Genomic DNA, 13,027 nt, shown 5'->3' with positions numbered 1-13,027 from the left:
CAGTTGTTATATAACCCACTGTGTCATTGTCCCTGATGACTACAAGGAAAATTGGTTCATTCACAATGCTGGGAAGAAATGACAGGGCAGCGACTGTTCCTGATACTTAGAACCTCTGGTATACCACCAAACTGTGCCAGATCACTTAAATTGTGTCTCCTGACAAACTCCATTGGTTGACAAGTGTACCTCCGTACTCTCGTGAGGTTTTGGACATGTATGGAATGGATCCTCAAACCCATTGAACACCACAAAAAACGGAAACAGGAAAGGTTTACTCAAAAGTCTCAAAGTACAACATATTTTAGGACTCGCAGATCTCCTTTTCAATTAAAAGTGAAGGTAATTTAAATGCAGATATAAAATTGAGTAAAAATGGGTGTCAATAATACAACAGTATATAGGAAAATAGTATATTCGAAATTAAAGCTACATCACAATCAAAACATCATGCCAGTGATGGCTAATATGTAAATTGTGACCCATAGTTATATTAATTAGAAACATGCATTGACTTGGACCATAAGAGTGTGATGTTTCCCAAGTGTAGAAAACAAGTAGCAGCCCTGAGTGAATCACACCTCCATAGGGAGCATCCTATAGACCATCAATGCTCTTGACAAACAGTAGGGGTGCACATGCGCGATAAATGGAGCTTGAGGGCACCCCTTTGAGTATATTAGTTTGCAATGCGATGAGAGAGAACTTTTAGAACAAGAGAGGTGATGTGCGTGTCACCATATAAAGTCTTAATTCGCATCCAGCTCTGCTGTTCCACTACTCTACAACTTCATTGAGTCTCCGACTTCTCTGGAGCCATGTTAGCCAGTGTTACTCCAGCTGCCATGCAGCCTCCTTTGCTCCAATCTCCTCACTGCATAAATGCCATCAATCCATGTTGCATTCAATCTACTCATCTGAGCCAAAGGTTTTGAGAATACATGTCACCAGGGTAGGTATAAAAACACCCTCTCTTACCATTTGATTGCACAACTTATGGCATAAATGACGGAATCCATATGCAAATTACCTCTTCAGAGAAAAAGAGGACTTAAGCTCTATAGCGCCACCTGTTGGAAGTAGCGATCCTACAAGTCACAATCAACCCTTTAAAGGGAACCGGTCACCCCCAAAATGGAAGATGAGCTAAGCCCACCAGCATCAGGGGCTTATCTACAGCATTCTGGAATGCTGTAGATAAGCCCCCGATGTAACCTGAAAGATGAGAAAAAGAGGTTAGATTATACTCACCTGGGCGGGCGGTCCGATCCGACGGGCATCGCGGTCCGGTCCGGGGTCTCCCATCTTCTTACGATCACGTTCTCGTTTGTCTTCACACCGCAGCTCCGGCGCAGGCATACTTTGTCTGCCTTGTTGAGGGTAGAGCAAAGTACTGCAGTGCGCAGGCGCCGGGAAAGGTCAGAGAGGCCCAGCACCTGTGGGTGCACTTATGGTATGTGGTGATCCTTACAATACGGCCACTGGGAGTACACCATTTAGTTTGATCGCCACACACCTGAGTTAGCAGAGCTCATGCGTGGGTAGTACTTGTTCTGATACTTATAATTTAAAACACTGTTTTTTATACTTACCCCGGTCCTGTCTTGTGCACCTGGATGACCGGATGTATTCATGGATGCAGTTGCTATGTTTTTTTATAAACTACTTATCACTGTTTATTATATTTGTATTTATGTAATGGATTTTTTCAATAAATATAACCTTTTGTGAACCTTTTGGACAGTTTTGACTCTCGGTTCTCCTATTATATTAGTATTTGTTCATAACATGGGCTATTTTTTCTGGGTATAAAATAATTTATATATTTTGTTTTATTTTGTTTGTTATTTAATAAAGTATACAATTTTACGGGGTTTTTTCTTTTGTAAAACTTGTCTTTTCCCTTGTTGGATATATACGCTTTGTGAGCCCAGCCCCATAAATGACAAAAACCTCATCATGAACCGATTCTCCATGTTGTTAATATTTAGCCATATAGGCAAAATGTATTATTTAATTAATGCTCGTTTTTCATGAAAACTATATTGACGGCTCTGCTTTAAGCAGCCATTGAATAGAGACGAAATGATTATAACACAAGAGCTTGCAATATTGCTTAATATTATACTTTGTTATGCCAAAGAGGGTCTAAAACGCATTGTGACTTACACCATCCATCACCTATAATTACAGCTTGCGATTCCTAATTGGAAAGTATTTATTTGCTTCATATGTGCCTTTGAAAAATCCTTGCACTCTAAATTGGTTAATAATTCTTATTTTCTCCCTTTCGATGTGATTGTTTTGTGAATTACAGAGCCGTTCCAAAGGCACATTCTTAAGATAAACTAATATTTCTCAGATGAAGGGGAGGCAGACAGCATGAAGAACCCAGGCTGGATCTCAGCGCAGCTGCATTATTTTAAATCGAACATGAATATAATATTACACGTGTCGCAATTATCTGTGATGAACGGCCATAGCTGATACACTGAGTAATTATCATTATGAAATGCAAAACTGTACCAGCAAGAGTGTGGATCCAAGGGCAAAGCAGAACAATGTAGGGCCGGTCAGGTCAGTTTCATTCATAATGCTGCCATCTGCTGGCTTCCACGGGTTCAGGACGGTTAAAGTCTTCTGCCATATGTGATCAAAATTAATACCCAGTTCTGCAAGAAAATAAAAAAAGGTTTTCAAATATTTAGCAAAATCCATGGTAAGTAAATTGTATAATATAGTAATTGAATTTGATCGAAAAAAAAAGAAAGGTTTCTCACATTGGGAAAAATATTTGAGCAAAAAAAAATTCATTTCTTTTTTTAAATTATCTTAATTTTCTCTAATTAGAAAATCATTTGTTCCCTAAATGTCTGTTTATTTATTTTCCATTTCTGCAAACATTTTTACAGTCAGCTGAGATTAGCAGCTCAAAAAAGAAATGTCTCAAATAGAAAATGCTTGGATTCTGATAAAAAAAAAAAAATCAGAGGTACTTTGACACCCCGCACGTTAATGTTTGTCATTAACCCTTTACTAACCACCTTAGTTAAAATAGGTGTCAGCCTGGTATATTAAAAAAAAATTTTGAAAAAAAAATTCCTGTATATATGCAGTAGGTGTACACTATACCCCTGACGAAGTGTAATAGCATGCAGGTACTAAGTATGTCACCACGGAACAGACAGACCAACTGTTGAAGGGGATTTATTAACAGGGGTAAAATTCTCCTCACAGGGAGTAAACAGGGGGTTAATAGAGTCAAGTCAAACAGTAAACAGTTAAGCGGAATCAAAAGGGTTAACGAGTGTTCTTGTAACTTATCAGCCCAGGGAGATCCTGACTGGAGGGTCCTTTTTCCAACGTGGATACAGTCACCAGCAGGGCTTGAGATCCTGGTCTCTTCTCTGTCTCCTGGAAACTCCGGGGTTAAGTCTCTGCAGCCTGTTCTTCTCAAAGTGAAACTGGAACCAGGAAGTAGCACAGTCCCGTCCGTCCGTCACTGCTGCAGGAGTCTCTGTAACCCTGGCAGCTTCTCTGTAGTAACGATGTCACACACACACTGGGCAGTTACTTATCACACTCAGGGATCTTTGCTTGTCACTGCGGTCACCAGGGCTGCGGTCACCAGGGCTGCACTCGAGTCACTGTCTCTGCACTGTCAGGGGAAGAGTCTTCTCAGATTATGGAGGCTTCCAAGTCCCCACTCTCACTCCAGCCTTAGTGCCCTCACGGGGAGCACTCTGTCATGGGGAGCGCGACACTGCAGCCTGCCCTCTCTCTGTGCAGCTGTCCCCTCTCTCTGGCGCGCTCTGCTCTCCCGCACTTTTCTGACCACACCTCCGTCTCTTCCTCCCTGCCCCAGTCGTCACATGGTCCCTAGTGTCCCGAGCAGAAAGTCTTCCCCCCGACAACCCAGCTGTCTGACTAAGTGGTTCCAGGTAAGGAGCAGGGACAGCAACCTCCTTACATTTCCCCCTCTCTTAAAGCTCGCCATTCCACGGGCGAGGACTCTTCGTGCTTCTCTTTGTTCTTTTGAGGGGAGTCAGATACTAGCGATTTTCGCATCTCCTTCTGCCTTTCTTCTTGTACATACTCCCAAACTAAATGGTTTAGGAGCTGCTCATCAGTCAGGTTGAGATATGCTTTCTCTGCTTCATCAACAACTGCTGACCTTTTCTTCTTTTTCTTCTTCTTCTTAGCCTTGCCAGTAGCAGGTGTTTGCGTAGGGGCTTCTTGCTCGGGTTCCTCAGTCTGGGGGCTTAGTACAAGCAATTCTTCTCCATAGCTCCCCCTCTCTTTGACAGGAGCATTCCCATCAAAACTTGAGTCAGATGAATTAAGACCATGCAGGCCGGAGTCTTTGTCATCTGCGCCGGGCTCTGCGGGCATCACTTCCCAGGGCTTCTCGGGCCACACGCCCTGTCTCACACAGCTGTTCCATTTCCCCTGTCCGATCAGGAACTGGTGAGCTGACAGCCAGCACATTCTTCACTTCAGGGGACGACATCAGTGGTTCCTCCTTCTCTTCGGCTAGGACCTTGAAAACGAGTGTCGCCGGAACACTTGGCACTTTCTCTCCTTCTTCGGGAACTCGTGCTGTGCAAGGTAGTAAAGTACTTCGGTGGTCTTCTCGAGTGAACGTCCGTTCCTTTCTTCCGGGCTGAGTCTCACAACTGAGTCTCTCAGAACCTTCAGGCCCAGGCTGGAGATCCACCAGGCTCGCCTTCACGCCTTGGGACAGCGAAGTCATTCCACCGGAGATGCTCGACACCTTCTCCACCTCTTCTTGGTGTCCGACATTGTGGTACTGCCTTGCCTTAGGTGGAACTCTTCTCTTCCGGCCGTACCATTCTCTCCAGGGGCGATGTTCTCTCCAGTTAGCAGGACCCTCAGAGGGGTGAGCGGATCTCTGCCACCGCTCTTCTCGGGTAGGGAAATTTCTGGACATGTGTCCCACCTTTCTGCACGACCAGCACTCACGTCTGCGTCTGTCTGGAGGGCGCTTCAGTCTGGATCGTCGACCTCGGCTGGGGACATCTCTCATCTGCAGTTGCTCTTCACCCCAGGATACGGAGTTACACTCTGGTGCCACCACCGAAGCATTCTTCATGCTGCGCACCTCTCCTCGATTTCTTTCTGGCGGCTTCCGCATGTTACCTCGGGGTATGCCGCTGGTCTCCAAAATGGCAGTAAGGGCTTTCCCCAGACTCTCAATCTCCTCCCAGATTCTTCTTATCTTCAGCTGGGAATCTCAGGTCCACATCGCCTCCTCTTCATTTTAACTGGGTGCTCCGCAGTTGTAGCATGTAGGCAGTCTTCTTCGCCGAGTGGCACTAGTCTCACTGTGGCGGCTGGTCTCTCGTTCTCGCACCGGAGGGCTGTACTCTGCAGCAGGGGTCTTCTTATATTCAGCTACTTCCTCATGGACTCGCTTAACCTCCTTCTCTAAGTCTTCTACCCATTGAGGGGCTGTTACCTCCCCGCTCCATACCTGTCCCACTGGCACTACCACCCCTTGCTCTTGCTCGCACGTGCGTGCCTCACTTCCGACCTCAGAGAAAGTCATATCTAGCTTTACGCGCATGCGCTCTCGCAGGGCCTGTTTCACCAACACATCTCGCAAGCCTGTCACCAGTTGGTCCCGCAGCACAACGTCAATTGACCCCACACCTACGCCGTCCTTCCATATAATGGCAGTATGAAGCTCCTGCAGTGCGTTCATATATTGCGTCACGGTCTCCCCCTCTCTTTGTACCGAGCGGAACAGTCGCATGCGCAGTTCCCCTACGTCAGTGGGGTCCCCATGCACCTCCTCAAGTATACGTAATACTTTGTCCAGGGTATCTCTCGCTTGGGGGGGTCTGAGCATAACAGAGTCCCATGGATCCCCCTCTAGGGCCATCACAGCTATTTCCACCTGCAGAGCCGGTGTCATAGGATGCATCCGCATCATCCCTCGGATGCGTTCCGTCCAACTCCACAACATGACATCACTCCCCGAGAATTTTGGCAAGTTAACTAACATGGCTCCCAGGGAAATGCTAGACCTGGGGCCTCCCCCAACTGCTTGGTCTGCCCCTTCCACGCTACCGTGTGACATCCTGTGTAATAGCATGCAGGTACGGAGTATGTCACCACGGAACAGACAGACCAACTGTTGAAGGGGATTTATTAACAGGGGTAAAATTCTCCTCGCAGGGAGTAAACAGGGGTTTAATAGAGTCAAGTCAAACAGTAAACAGTTAAGCGGAATCAAAAGGGTTAACGAGTGTTCTTGTAACTTATCAGCCCAGGGAGATCCTGACTGGAGGGTCCTTTTTCCAATGTGGATACAGTCACCAGCAGGGCTTGAGATCCTGGTCTCTTCTCTATCTCCTGGAAACTCCGGGGTTAAGTCTCTGCAGCCTGTTCTTCTCAAAGTGAAACTGGAACCAGGAAGTAGCACAGTCCCGGCTGTCACTGCTGCAGGAGTCTCTGTAACCCTGGCAGCTTCTCTGTAGTAACGATGTCACACACACACTGGGCAGTTACTTATCACACTCAGGGATCTTTGCTTGTCACTGCGGTCACCAGGGCTGTGGTCACCAGGGCTGCCCTCGAGTCACTGTCTCTGCACTGTTAGGGAAATAGTCTTCTCAGATTATGGAGGCTTCCAAGTCCCCACTCTCACTCCAGCCTTAGTGCCCTCACGGGGAGTACTCTGTAATGGGGAGCGCGACGCTGCAGCCTGCCCTCTCTCTGTGCAGCTGTCCCCTCTCTCTGGCGCACTCTGCTCTCCCGCACTTTTCTGACCACACCTCCATCTCTTCCTCCCTGCCCCAGCCGTCACATGGTCCCTAGTGTCCCGAGCAGAAAGTCTTCCCCCCCGACAACCCAGCTGTCTGACTAAGTGGTTCCAGGTAAGGAGCAGGGACAGCAACCTCCTTACAGAAGGACGAAGTTCCAAAACACCCATTGGGTGTGCGCCGCGCCTCAAACCGAGGACCACCACTAGACCACCTCCAGGTAACAGCCTCAGGTCATATGCATTATCTCTATTTACAGCTTTTATTATTATTCTATTCTCCTGACACTGTGGCTGATCGTGTGTTGCATGGGTGCTTATAGGGCAGCATCTCCTGGTGCTATGCTTATTATCTTGGATAAATTGTCATCTGATTGTTAAAAATGTGTTTCTTATTTTTATTGCATTTTTTATGCCCCAGGAACCTATTTCCAGAAATCACTCCTCAGTGTATTGAATTATCTGGAGATTTTTTCATCTTTAAGGAATAGTGTGCACCTATATATACAAAGGAACTTTTTCATAAAAAAATGTTTTTAATATACCAGCTTACATGGGTTATTTAACAATTTTCTTATAACATCAGTTAGTGGTCCCCCATTCATACGTACTAAGTATATGTTGCATGCTGCACACATTTGTCATCTTTTTTATTGCTCTCCATTTTTTATCACATTTGTGTGTGGGCACTCTTGTATACAATGCCCATTGCAATCCACTGTTTAATAAAGGCATTCTTTTATTATTCATATTGTCCCTATGTATTTTCTGTTTTGACCCATGTTCCTAAGTTTTTCTCGGTTTCTTCATTTCTGAATGGTCTGCCATTCATTACTTAGGACGTACATGTCACTATCATTTATGGTTGATGCTCAGAGATGGATTCCCTCTCTATTTAAATTATTACGTCCACTTTGTTTGTCTTACTATCTTAAATGGGTTGTCTCATAACCCATTTTTCCTGCTTGCCGAGGGCAGTGCCTTCAATATGATTGACATTTCAGACCAGTGGCATGGTTGCACTGTGCTAATGAAGCTTGTTTGAACCAGCTTCAGAGCAGTGTTTACAAGATCTCATCGAAAGAGCTTGTAAGCGCTGTACTCATTGCTTAGGAGACCAGTCACTGCTTTAGCCTGCAGCCAGTAAACTAAGCAATGAGCATTGAGCAGTAATCTATAGAAGTTATAATGCCTCCATTCTTGAGAATGCAGAGGATTTATAATAAGCAAATTCTTTAGGATATATGGATGGAATTGTGTCAATGAGACAGTCCCTTTAAATGTCAGGTCCGAATAGATGCACACCTACTTCTATAACATTTTCTGTTACAATTTTATCTAGACAGAAATCTAAAAGTTACAGAGGATGAACATCCGATCCATGACTGCATGTCAGGCTGTCTTGTACGCCTGATGACTGGAAGCTCATATGGTCAATGGAGTCCTCGCTTTTTCTCTCCTCTAGAGTGAAAGATCTTATGGTCAGAGGGTCCTATCTATCCTGTAGTGTGTAAGCTCTTATGGTCAGCAGGGTCTTCTCCCTCCTGTAGAATGTAAGCTTTTATGATCAGTGGAGTCCTCTCTTTCTCTTCCATAGCGTTTAAGCTTATGGTCAACGGGGTCCTCTATCTCCTGTAGAGTGTAAGCTTAGGGCCAGCAGGGTCCTCTCTCTCTTGTAGAGTGTAAGCTCTTATGGTCAGCAGAATCCTCTCTTTCTCTCTTCCATAGCGTGTAAGCTTATGGTGAAAGGGGTCTTCTCTTTCCTCTAGAGTGTAAATGCTTATGGTCAGTGGAGTCCTCTCTTTCTCTCTTCCATAACGTGTAAGCTTAGGGCCAGCAGGGTGCTCTCTCTCTTGTAGAGTGTAAGCTCTTATGATCATTGGAGTCCTCTCTTTCTCTCTTCCATAGCGTGTAAGCTTATGGTCAGCAGGGTCCTCTCTCTCCTGTAGAGTGTAAGCTCTTATGGTCAGTGGAGTCCATTCTTTCTCTATTCTATAGTGTGTAAGCGCTTATGGTCAGCAGCGTCCTCTCTCTGTTGTAGAGTGTAAGCTCTTATGGTCAGCAGAGTCCTCTCTCTCTTCCATAGCATGTAAGCTTATGGTCAAAGGGGTCCTCTCTCTCCTGTAGAGTGTAAGCTTTTATGGTCAGTGGAGTCCACTCTTTCTCTATTCTACAGTGTGTAAACGCTAATGGTCAGCAGCGTCCTCTCTCTCTTGTAGAGTGTAAGCTTTTATTGTCAGCAGAGCCCTCTCTTTCTCTCTTCCATAGCGTGCAAGCTTATGGTCAGCAGGGTCCTCTTTCTCCTGTAGAGTGTAAGCTCTTATGGTCAGTGGAGTCCTCTCTTTCACTATTCTATAGTGTGTAAGCGCTTATGGTCAGCGAGGTCCTCTCTCTCTCCCCTGTAGAGTTTAAGGTCTTATGGTCAGTGGAGTCCACTCTTTCTCTATTCTACAGTGTGTAAACGCTAATGGTCAGCAGCGTCCTCTCTCTCTTGTAGAGTGTAAGCTTTTATTGTCAGCAGAGCCCTCTCTTTCTCTCTTCCATAGCGTGTAAGCTTATGGTCAGCAGGGTCCTCTCTCTTCTGTAGAGTGTAAGCTCTTATGGTCAGTGGAGTCCTCTCTTTCACTATTCTATAGTGTGTAAGCGCTTATGGTCAGCGAGGTCCTCTCTCTCTCCCCTGTAGAGTTTAAGGTCTTATGGTTAGGGGGATCCTCTCTCTACTGCAGAGTGTAAGATCTTTTTGTCATTGGGGCCCTTTGTCTCTCCTGTAGAGTGTAAACTTTTATGGTTAGCAAAGTTCTCTCTCTCTCCTCCATGTTTTCCAAGCAATCATAAGCTTTCCAGTATTTAGATTTGTTGAAATTTATACGCTGCAAATCAAATTTTTAGGGAAAATTTGTCAAATCCAATCCAATCCAAAATTGGATTTTCAAAAGATCCATCTCATCTCTGACGATTTCATATTTTACTCACATTATAACTTGGTTAGATGACAGGTTTTATATATCTTTCAATACTGGGCATGGGCGGACATACCGCCTGTTCAACTGCTGCATCTGCACCAGGACCTGTTGACCCCAGGGGGCCTCTGCAGGGTGGCTAATAATGAGGGCAATCTGGCCAGTTTATCCAGCCCCAAGGCTCCGGGGGGCCCCTGGCCAGATTGCCCTCATGTGCGGCGGGCAGGGAGCAATCCCTCCAGCTCCGCTGCCTACAAGAGAAAATTGCAGTGGATCGGAGCTACAGGGAATGGATCCGTCCTCCTTCCTGCCCGTGCTTCCTGTCTCACACAGCAGCGGCTGAATGACATCATAATTCAGCACCACGGTTGTGCGAGGCAGGAAGCTGCCGGCGATAATAGTGCGGCTTCAGGATACCGTGCGCAGAGGTGAGGTGTGTGTGTGTATGCAGAGAGGTGAATGGTGCTGTGTGTGTATAGGTGGAGGAGAGGGCAATGATGGGGGTGATAGGGCAGAAGGCACTGATTGGGTTGATGGAGAAGGCAATGATGGCATGATGGGGCAGAAGGCAATGATTGGGTTGACGGAGAGGGCAATGATGGGGTGATGGGGCAGAGGCAATGACTGGGTTGATGGAGAGGGCAATGATGGGGTGATGGGGCAGAAGGCAATGACTGGGTTGACAGAGAGGGCAATAATAGGGTTGTTGGGGGAGAAAGCAATGATGGGGTGGTGGGGGAGGAGGAAATGATGAAGGTGGCGAAAGGGCAAAAATGGGGGTGGTGAGGGAGGAGGAAATGATGGAGGTGGTGAATTGGCAATAATGGGGGTGGTAGGGAGGAGGAAATGATGGAGGTGGTGTAATGGGCAATGATGGTGGTAGGGGGAAAAGACAATGATGGTGTTGGTGGAAAGGGCAATGATGGGGATGGTGGGGAGGAGGAAATGATGGAGGTGATGGAATGGGTAATGATGGGGAAAAGACAATGATGATGGCAGTGGAAAGGACAATGATGGGGATGGTGGGGGAGGAGGCAATGATGAAGGTAATGGAAAGGGTAATGATGGGGGTGGTGGGGAGGAGGAAATGATGGAGAAGAAAAATCTGGCACTCCCATTCAGCAAAAAATAGATATTTATTAAGAAAATAAATGTCCAAAAGGTCTTATGTAATGTTTTGGTCTTTACTCAGACCTTCTTCAGACAATATATAAACCTTTGGAGGGACCCCGTATGTTTGTATTAAAGAGCACTCTTTTCTCTGAGAATAGACTATATTACTAGATGTATAGCACTATTACCACCGGACCCCCACACCACTTTTATATATGCACTGCTTTAATAAGCAACATTTTCCTCATCTCCCTTAATACAAACATATAGGGTCCCTCCAAAGGTTTATACAGTATATTGTCTGAAGAAGGTCTGAGTAAAGACCAAAACATTACATATAACCTTTTGGACATTTATTTTCTGAATAAATATCTATTTTTTTATGCTGAATGGGAGTGCCAGAATTTTCTTCTACATACTGCTGGGATTGGTATCCTTTTTTGTGCACTCTGATTGTGGACTACGGAGTAACGTGTTTAATTATTGAGGAAATTATGGAGGTCGTGGAATGGGTAATGATGGGGGTGGGGGAGAAGACAATGATATGATGGGGTGGTGGGGAGGAGGCAATGATGGAGGTGGTGGAATGGGCAATAATTGGGAGGTCGGGAGAAAGCAATGATGGAGGTGGTGAAGAGGGCAATCATGGGAGTGCGGGAGAGGGCAATAATGTGATGCGGGGGGAGGAGGACTATGAGAGGGGTGGGGAATTGGGATGGAAGGAAGGGGGATATTTAATGGATTTAGGAACGGGGAAGGTGGAGGAAGATGTTATTATCAATTATTATGTCTAACACAGTCCCCTTAGTATAAAGTGTACTCACTTATTATGTATAGCACAGTCTCTTAGTATATAGTGTACTCACTTATTATGTATAACACCATCCTTAGTTACATAGTTTCCTCTTTTATCATGTATAACACCATCCTTAGTTACATAGTTTCCTCTTTTATCATGTATAACACCCTTCCTTATTACATACCATCCTCTCTAGTTATATATGGTGCCATCCCTTATGATATAGCTTCCTCTGCTGTTATGTATAGTGCTGTCCCTTACATAGTGCATTCTTGTTGATTTTGTTATTCACAGCGCCCTCTTTTATTACATAGTCCCCTCTCTTTTTAGATATAAAATGACTGCTGATGGAGGAGGCAGTGACCAGACGACCAGCCCATCAGCTTCTCCCTTAGAAAAGAAGCTTTCCCATGCTCCATCAGCCGTCATTGCATTATACAGCTAACAAGAGAGGACAGTACGTAATAAAAGTCAGGGCTCTATAAAATCCAATATGTAAGGGACGGTGCTGTACATAACAAGAGAGGGCACTGTATAAGGGACAGCAATATACATAATAAAGGAGACAATGTAATATATACATGTATGTGTGTGTGGCTATATATATATATATACTTTGTCGCCTTAAAAGGAGGGGGGGCAGAGGTGCCACAGGCTGTCTGGGTCTGCCCCTGATACTGGGAGATGTATTTTCATGTGCCATGAGACAATTAATGACAACTATGGATATATTTTTAGATATGAAAAGTCATTTTACACAACTATTCTGGGTCTGACAACGAGTAAAAATATGCAGCTGTACTGGTAGCAACTATTATAATAGCATCTAGGGGCAAAACCATTCTTTGAGTTCTTCCAACTGAGTGATCATTACCTTCTAGCAATGGTGGCTCATTGTCAAAATTGTCATTTGTCTGGAAGTTATATGATGGATATGAGGGCTCTTCATACACATAGCCCATTTGATCCAGAGTAGAGGTCATCATTCTAGACTGCAAACGTTCTTCTGATTTATTTGTCCTGTGCAGCAAAAGACACACGTTTAGCCAATGAATAAAAACATTTTTTACAGTACTATGAGAAAGTATAAAATCCAAGAACAAAATGTTATGACATTCTACTTTTCAAAGTGCATTGCCCAAGATGAGTCTGTAAATATTAAGACAATAAGGCCCATGTTGCCCCATCACAACCATTAGCAGGACAGTTTTCACTAAAGTTAAGCTAAATTAAAGGGAACCTGTTGGGTAAAAAAACTTTATTAACTTGCAGATATGCAGTTAATCTGCAGGTTAATAACATTCTGACCCTGCCCGGTACCAACACTTAGGCCCCGGCTGCCGTCAGTAAAGTAACTTGGTGGCACCG

General features: G+C 45.0%; 1 protein-coding gene across 1 annotated transcript in view; it reads right to left on the bottom strand.

The window, feature by feature from the left end:
* Nucleotides 1-12,673, bottom strand: part of YIPF7 (Yip1 domain family member 7) — a 114,193-nt gene extending 101,520 nt beyond the window's left edge. Inside the window, exons 1-2 of the mRNA XM_069744525.1 lie at nucleotides 12,534-12,673; nucleotides 2,527-2,672 (exon numbers count right to left, since the gene is read on the bottom strand). Coding sequence (XP_069600626.1) covers nucleotides 2,527-2,672; nucleotides 12,534-12,645 — 258 coding nt within the window. The 5' untranslated portion in view covers nucleotides 12,646-12,673. The remainder of the gene's footprint in view (nucleotides 1-2,526; nucleotides 2,673-12,533) is intronic.
* Between the last annotated feature and the right edge of the window lie 354 nt (nucleotides 12,674-13,027).

This window comes from Ranitomeya imitator, chromosome 1, assembly GCF_032444005.1.
Source record: "Ranitomeya imitator isolate aRanImi1 chromosome 1, aRanImi1.pri, whole genome shotgun sequence".
In the NCBI taxonomy this organism is placed as follows: Eukaryota; Metazoa; Chordata; class Amphibia; order Anura; family Dendrobatidae; genus Ranitomeya; species Ranitomeya imitator.
This window is presented reverse-complemented; position numbering and strand designations above follow the sequence as displayed.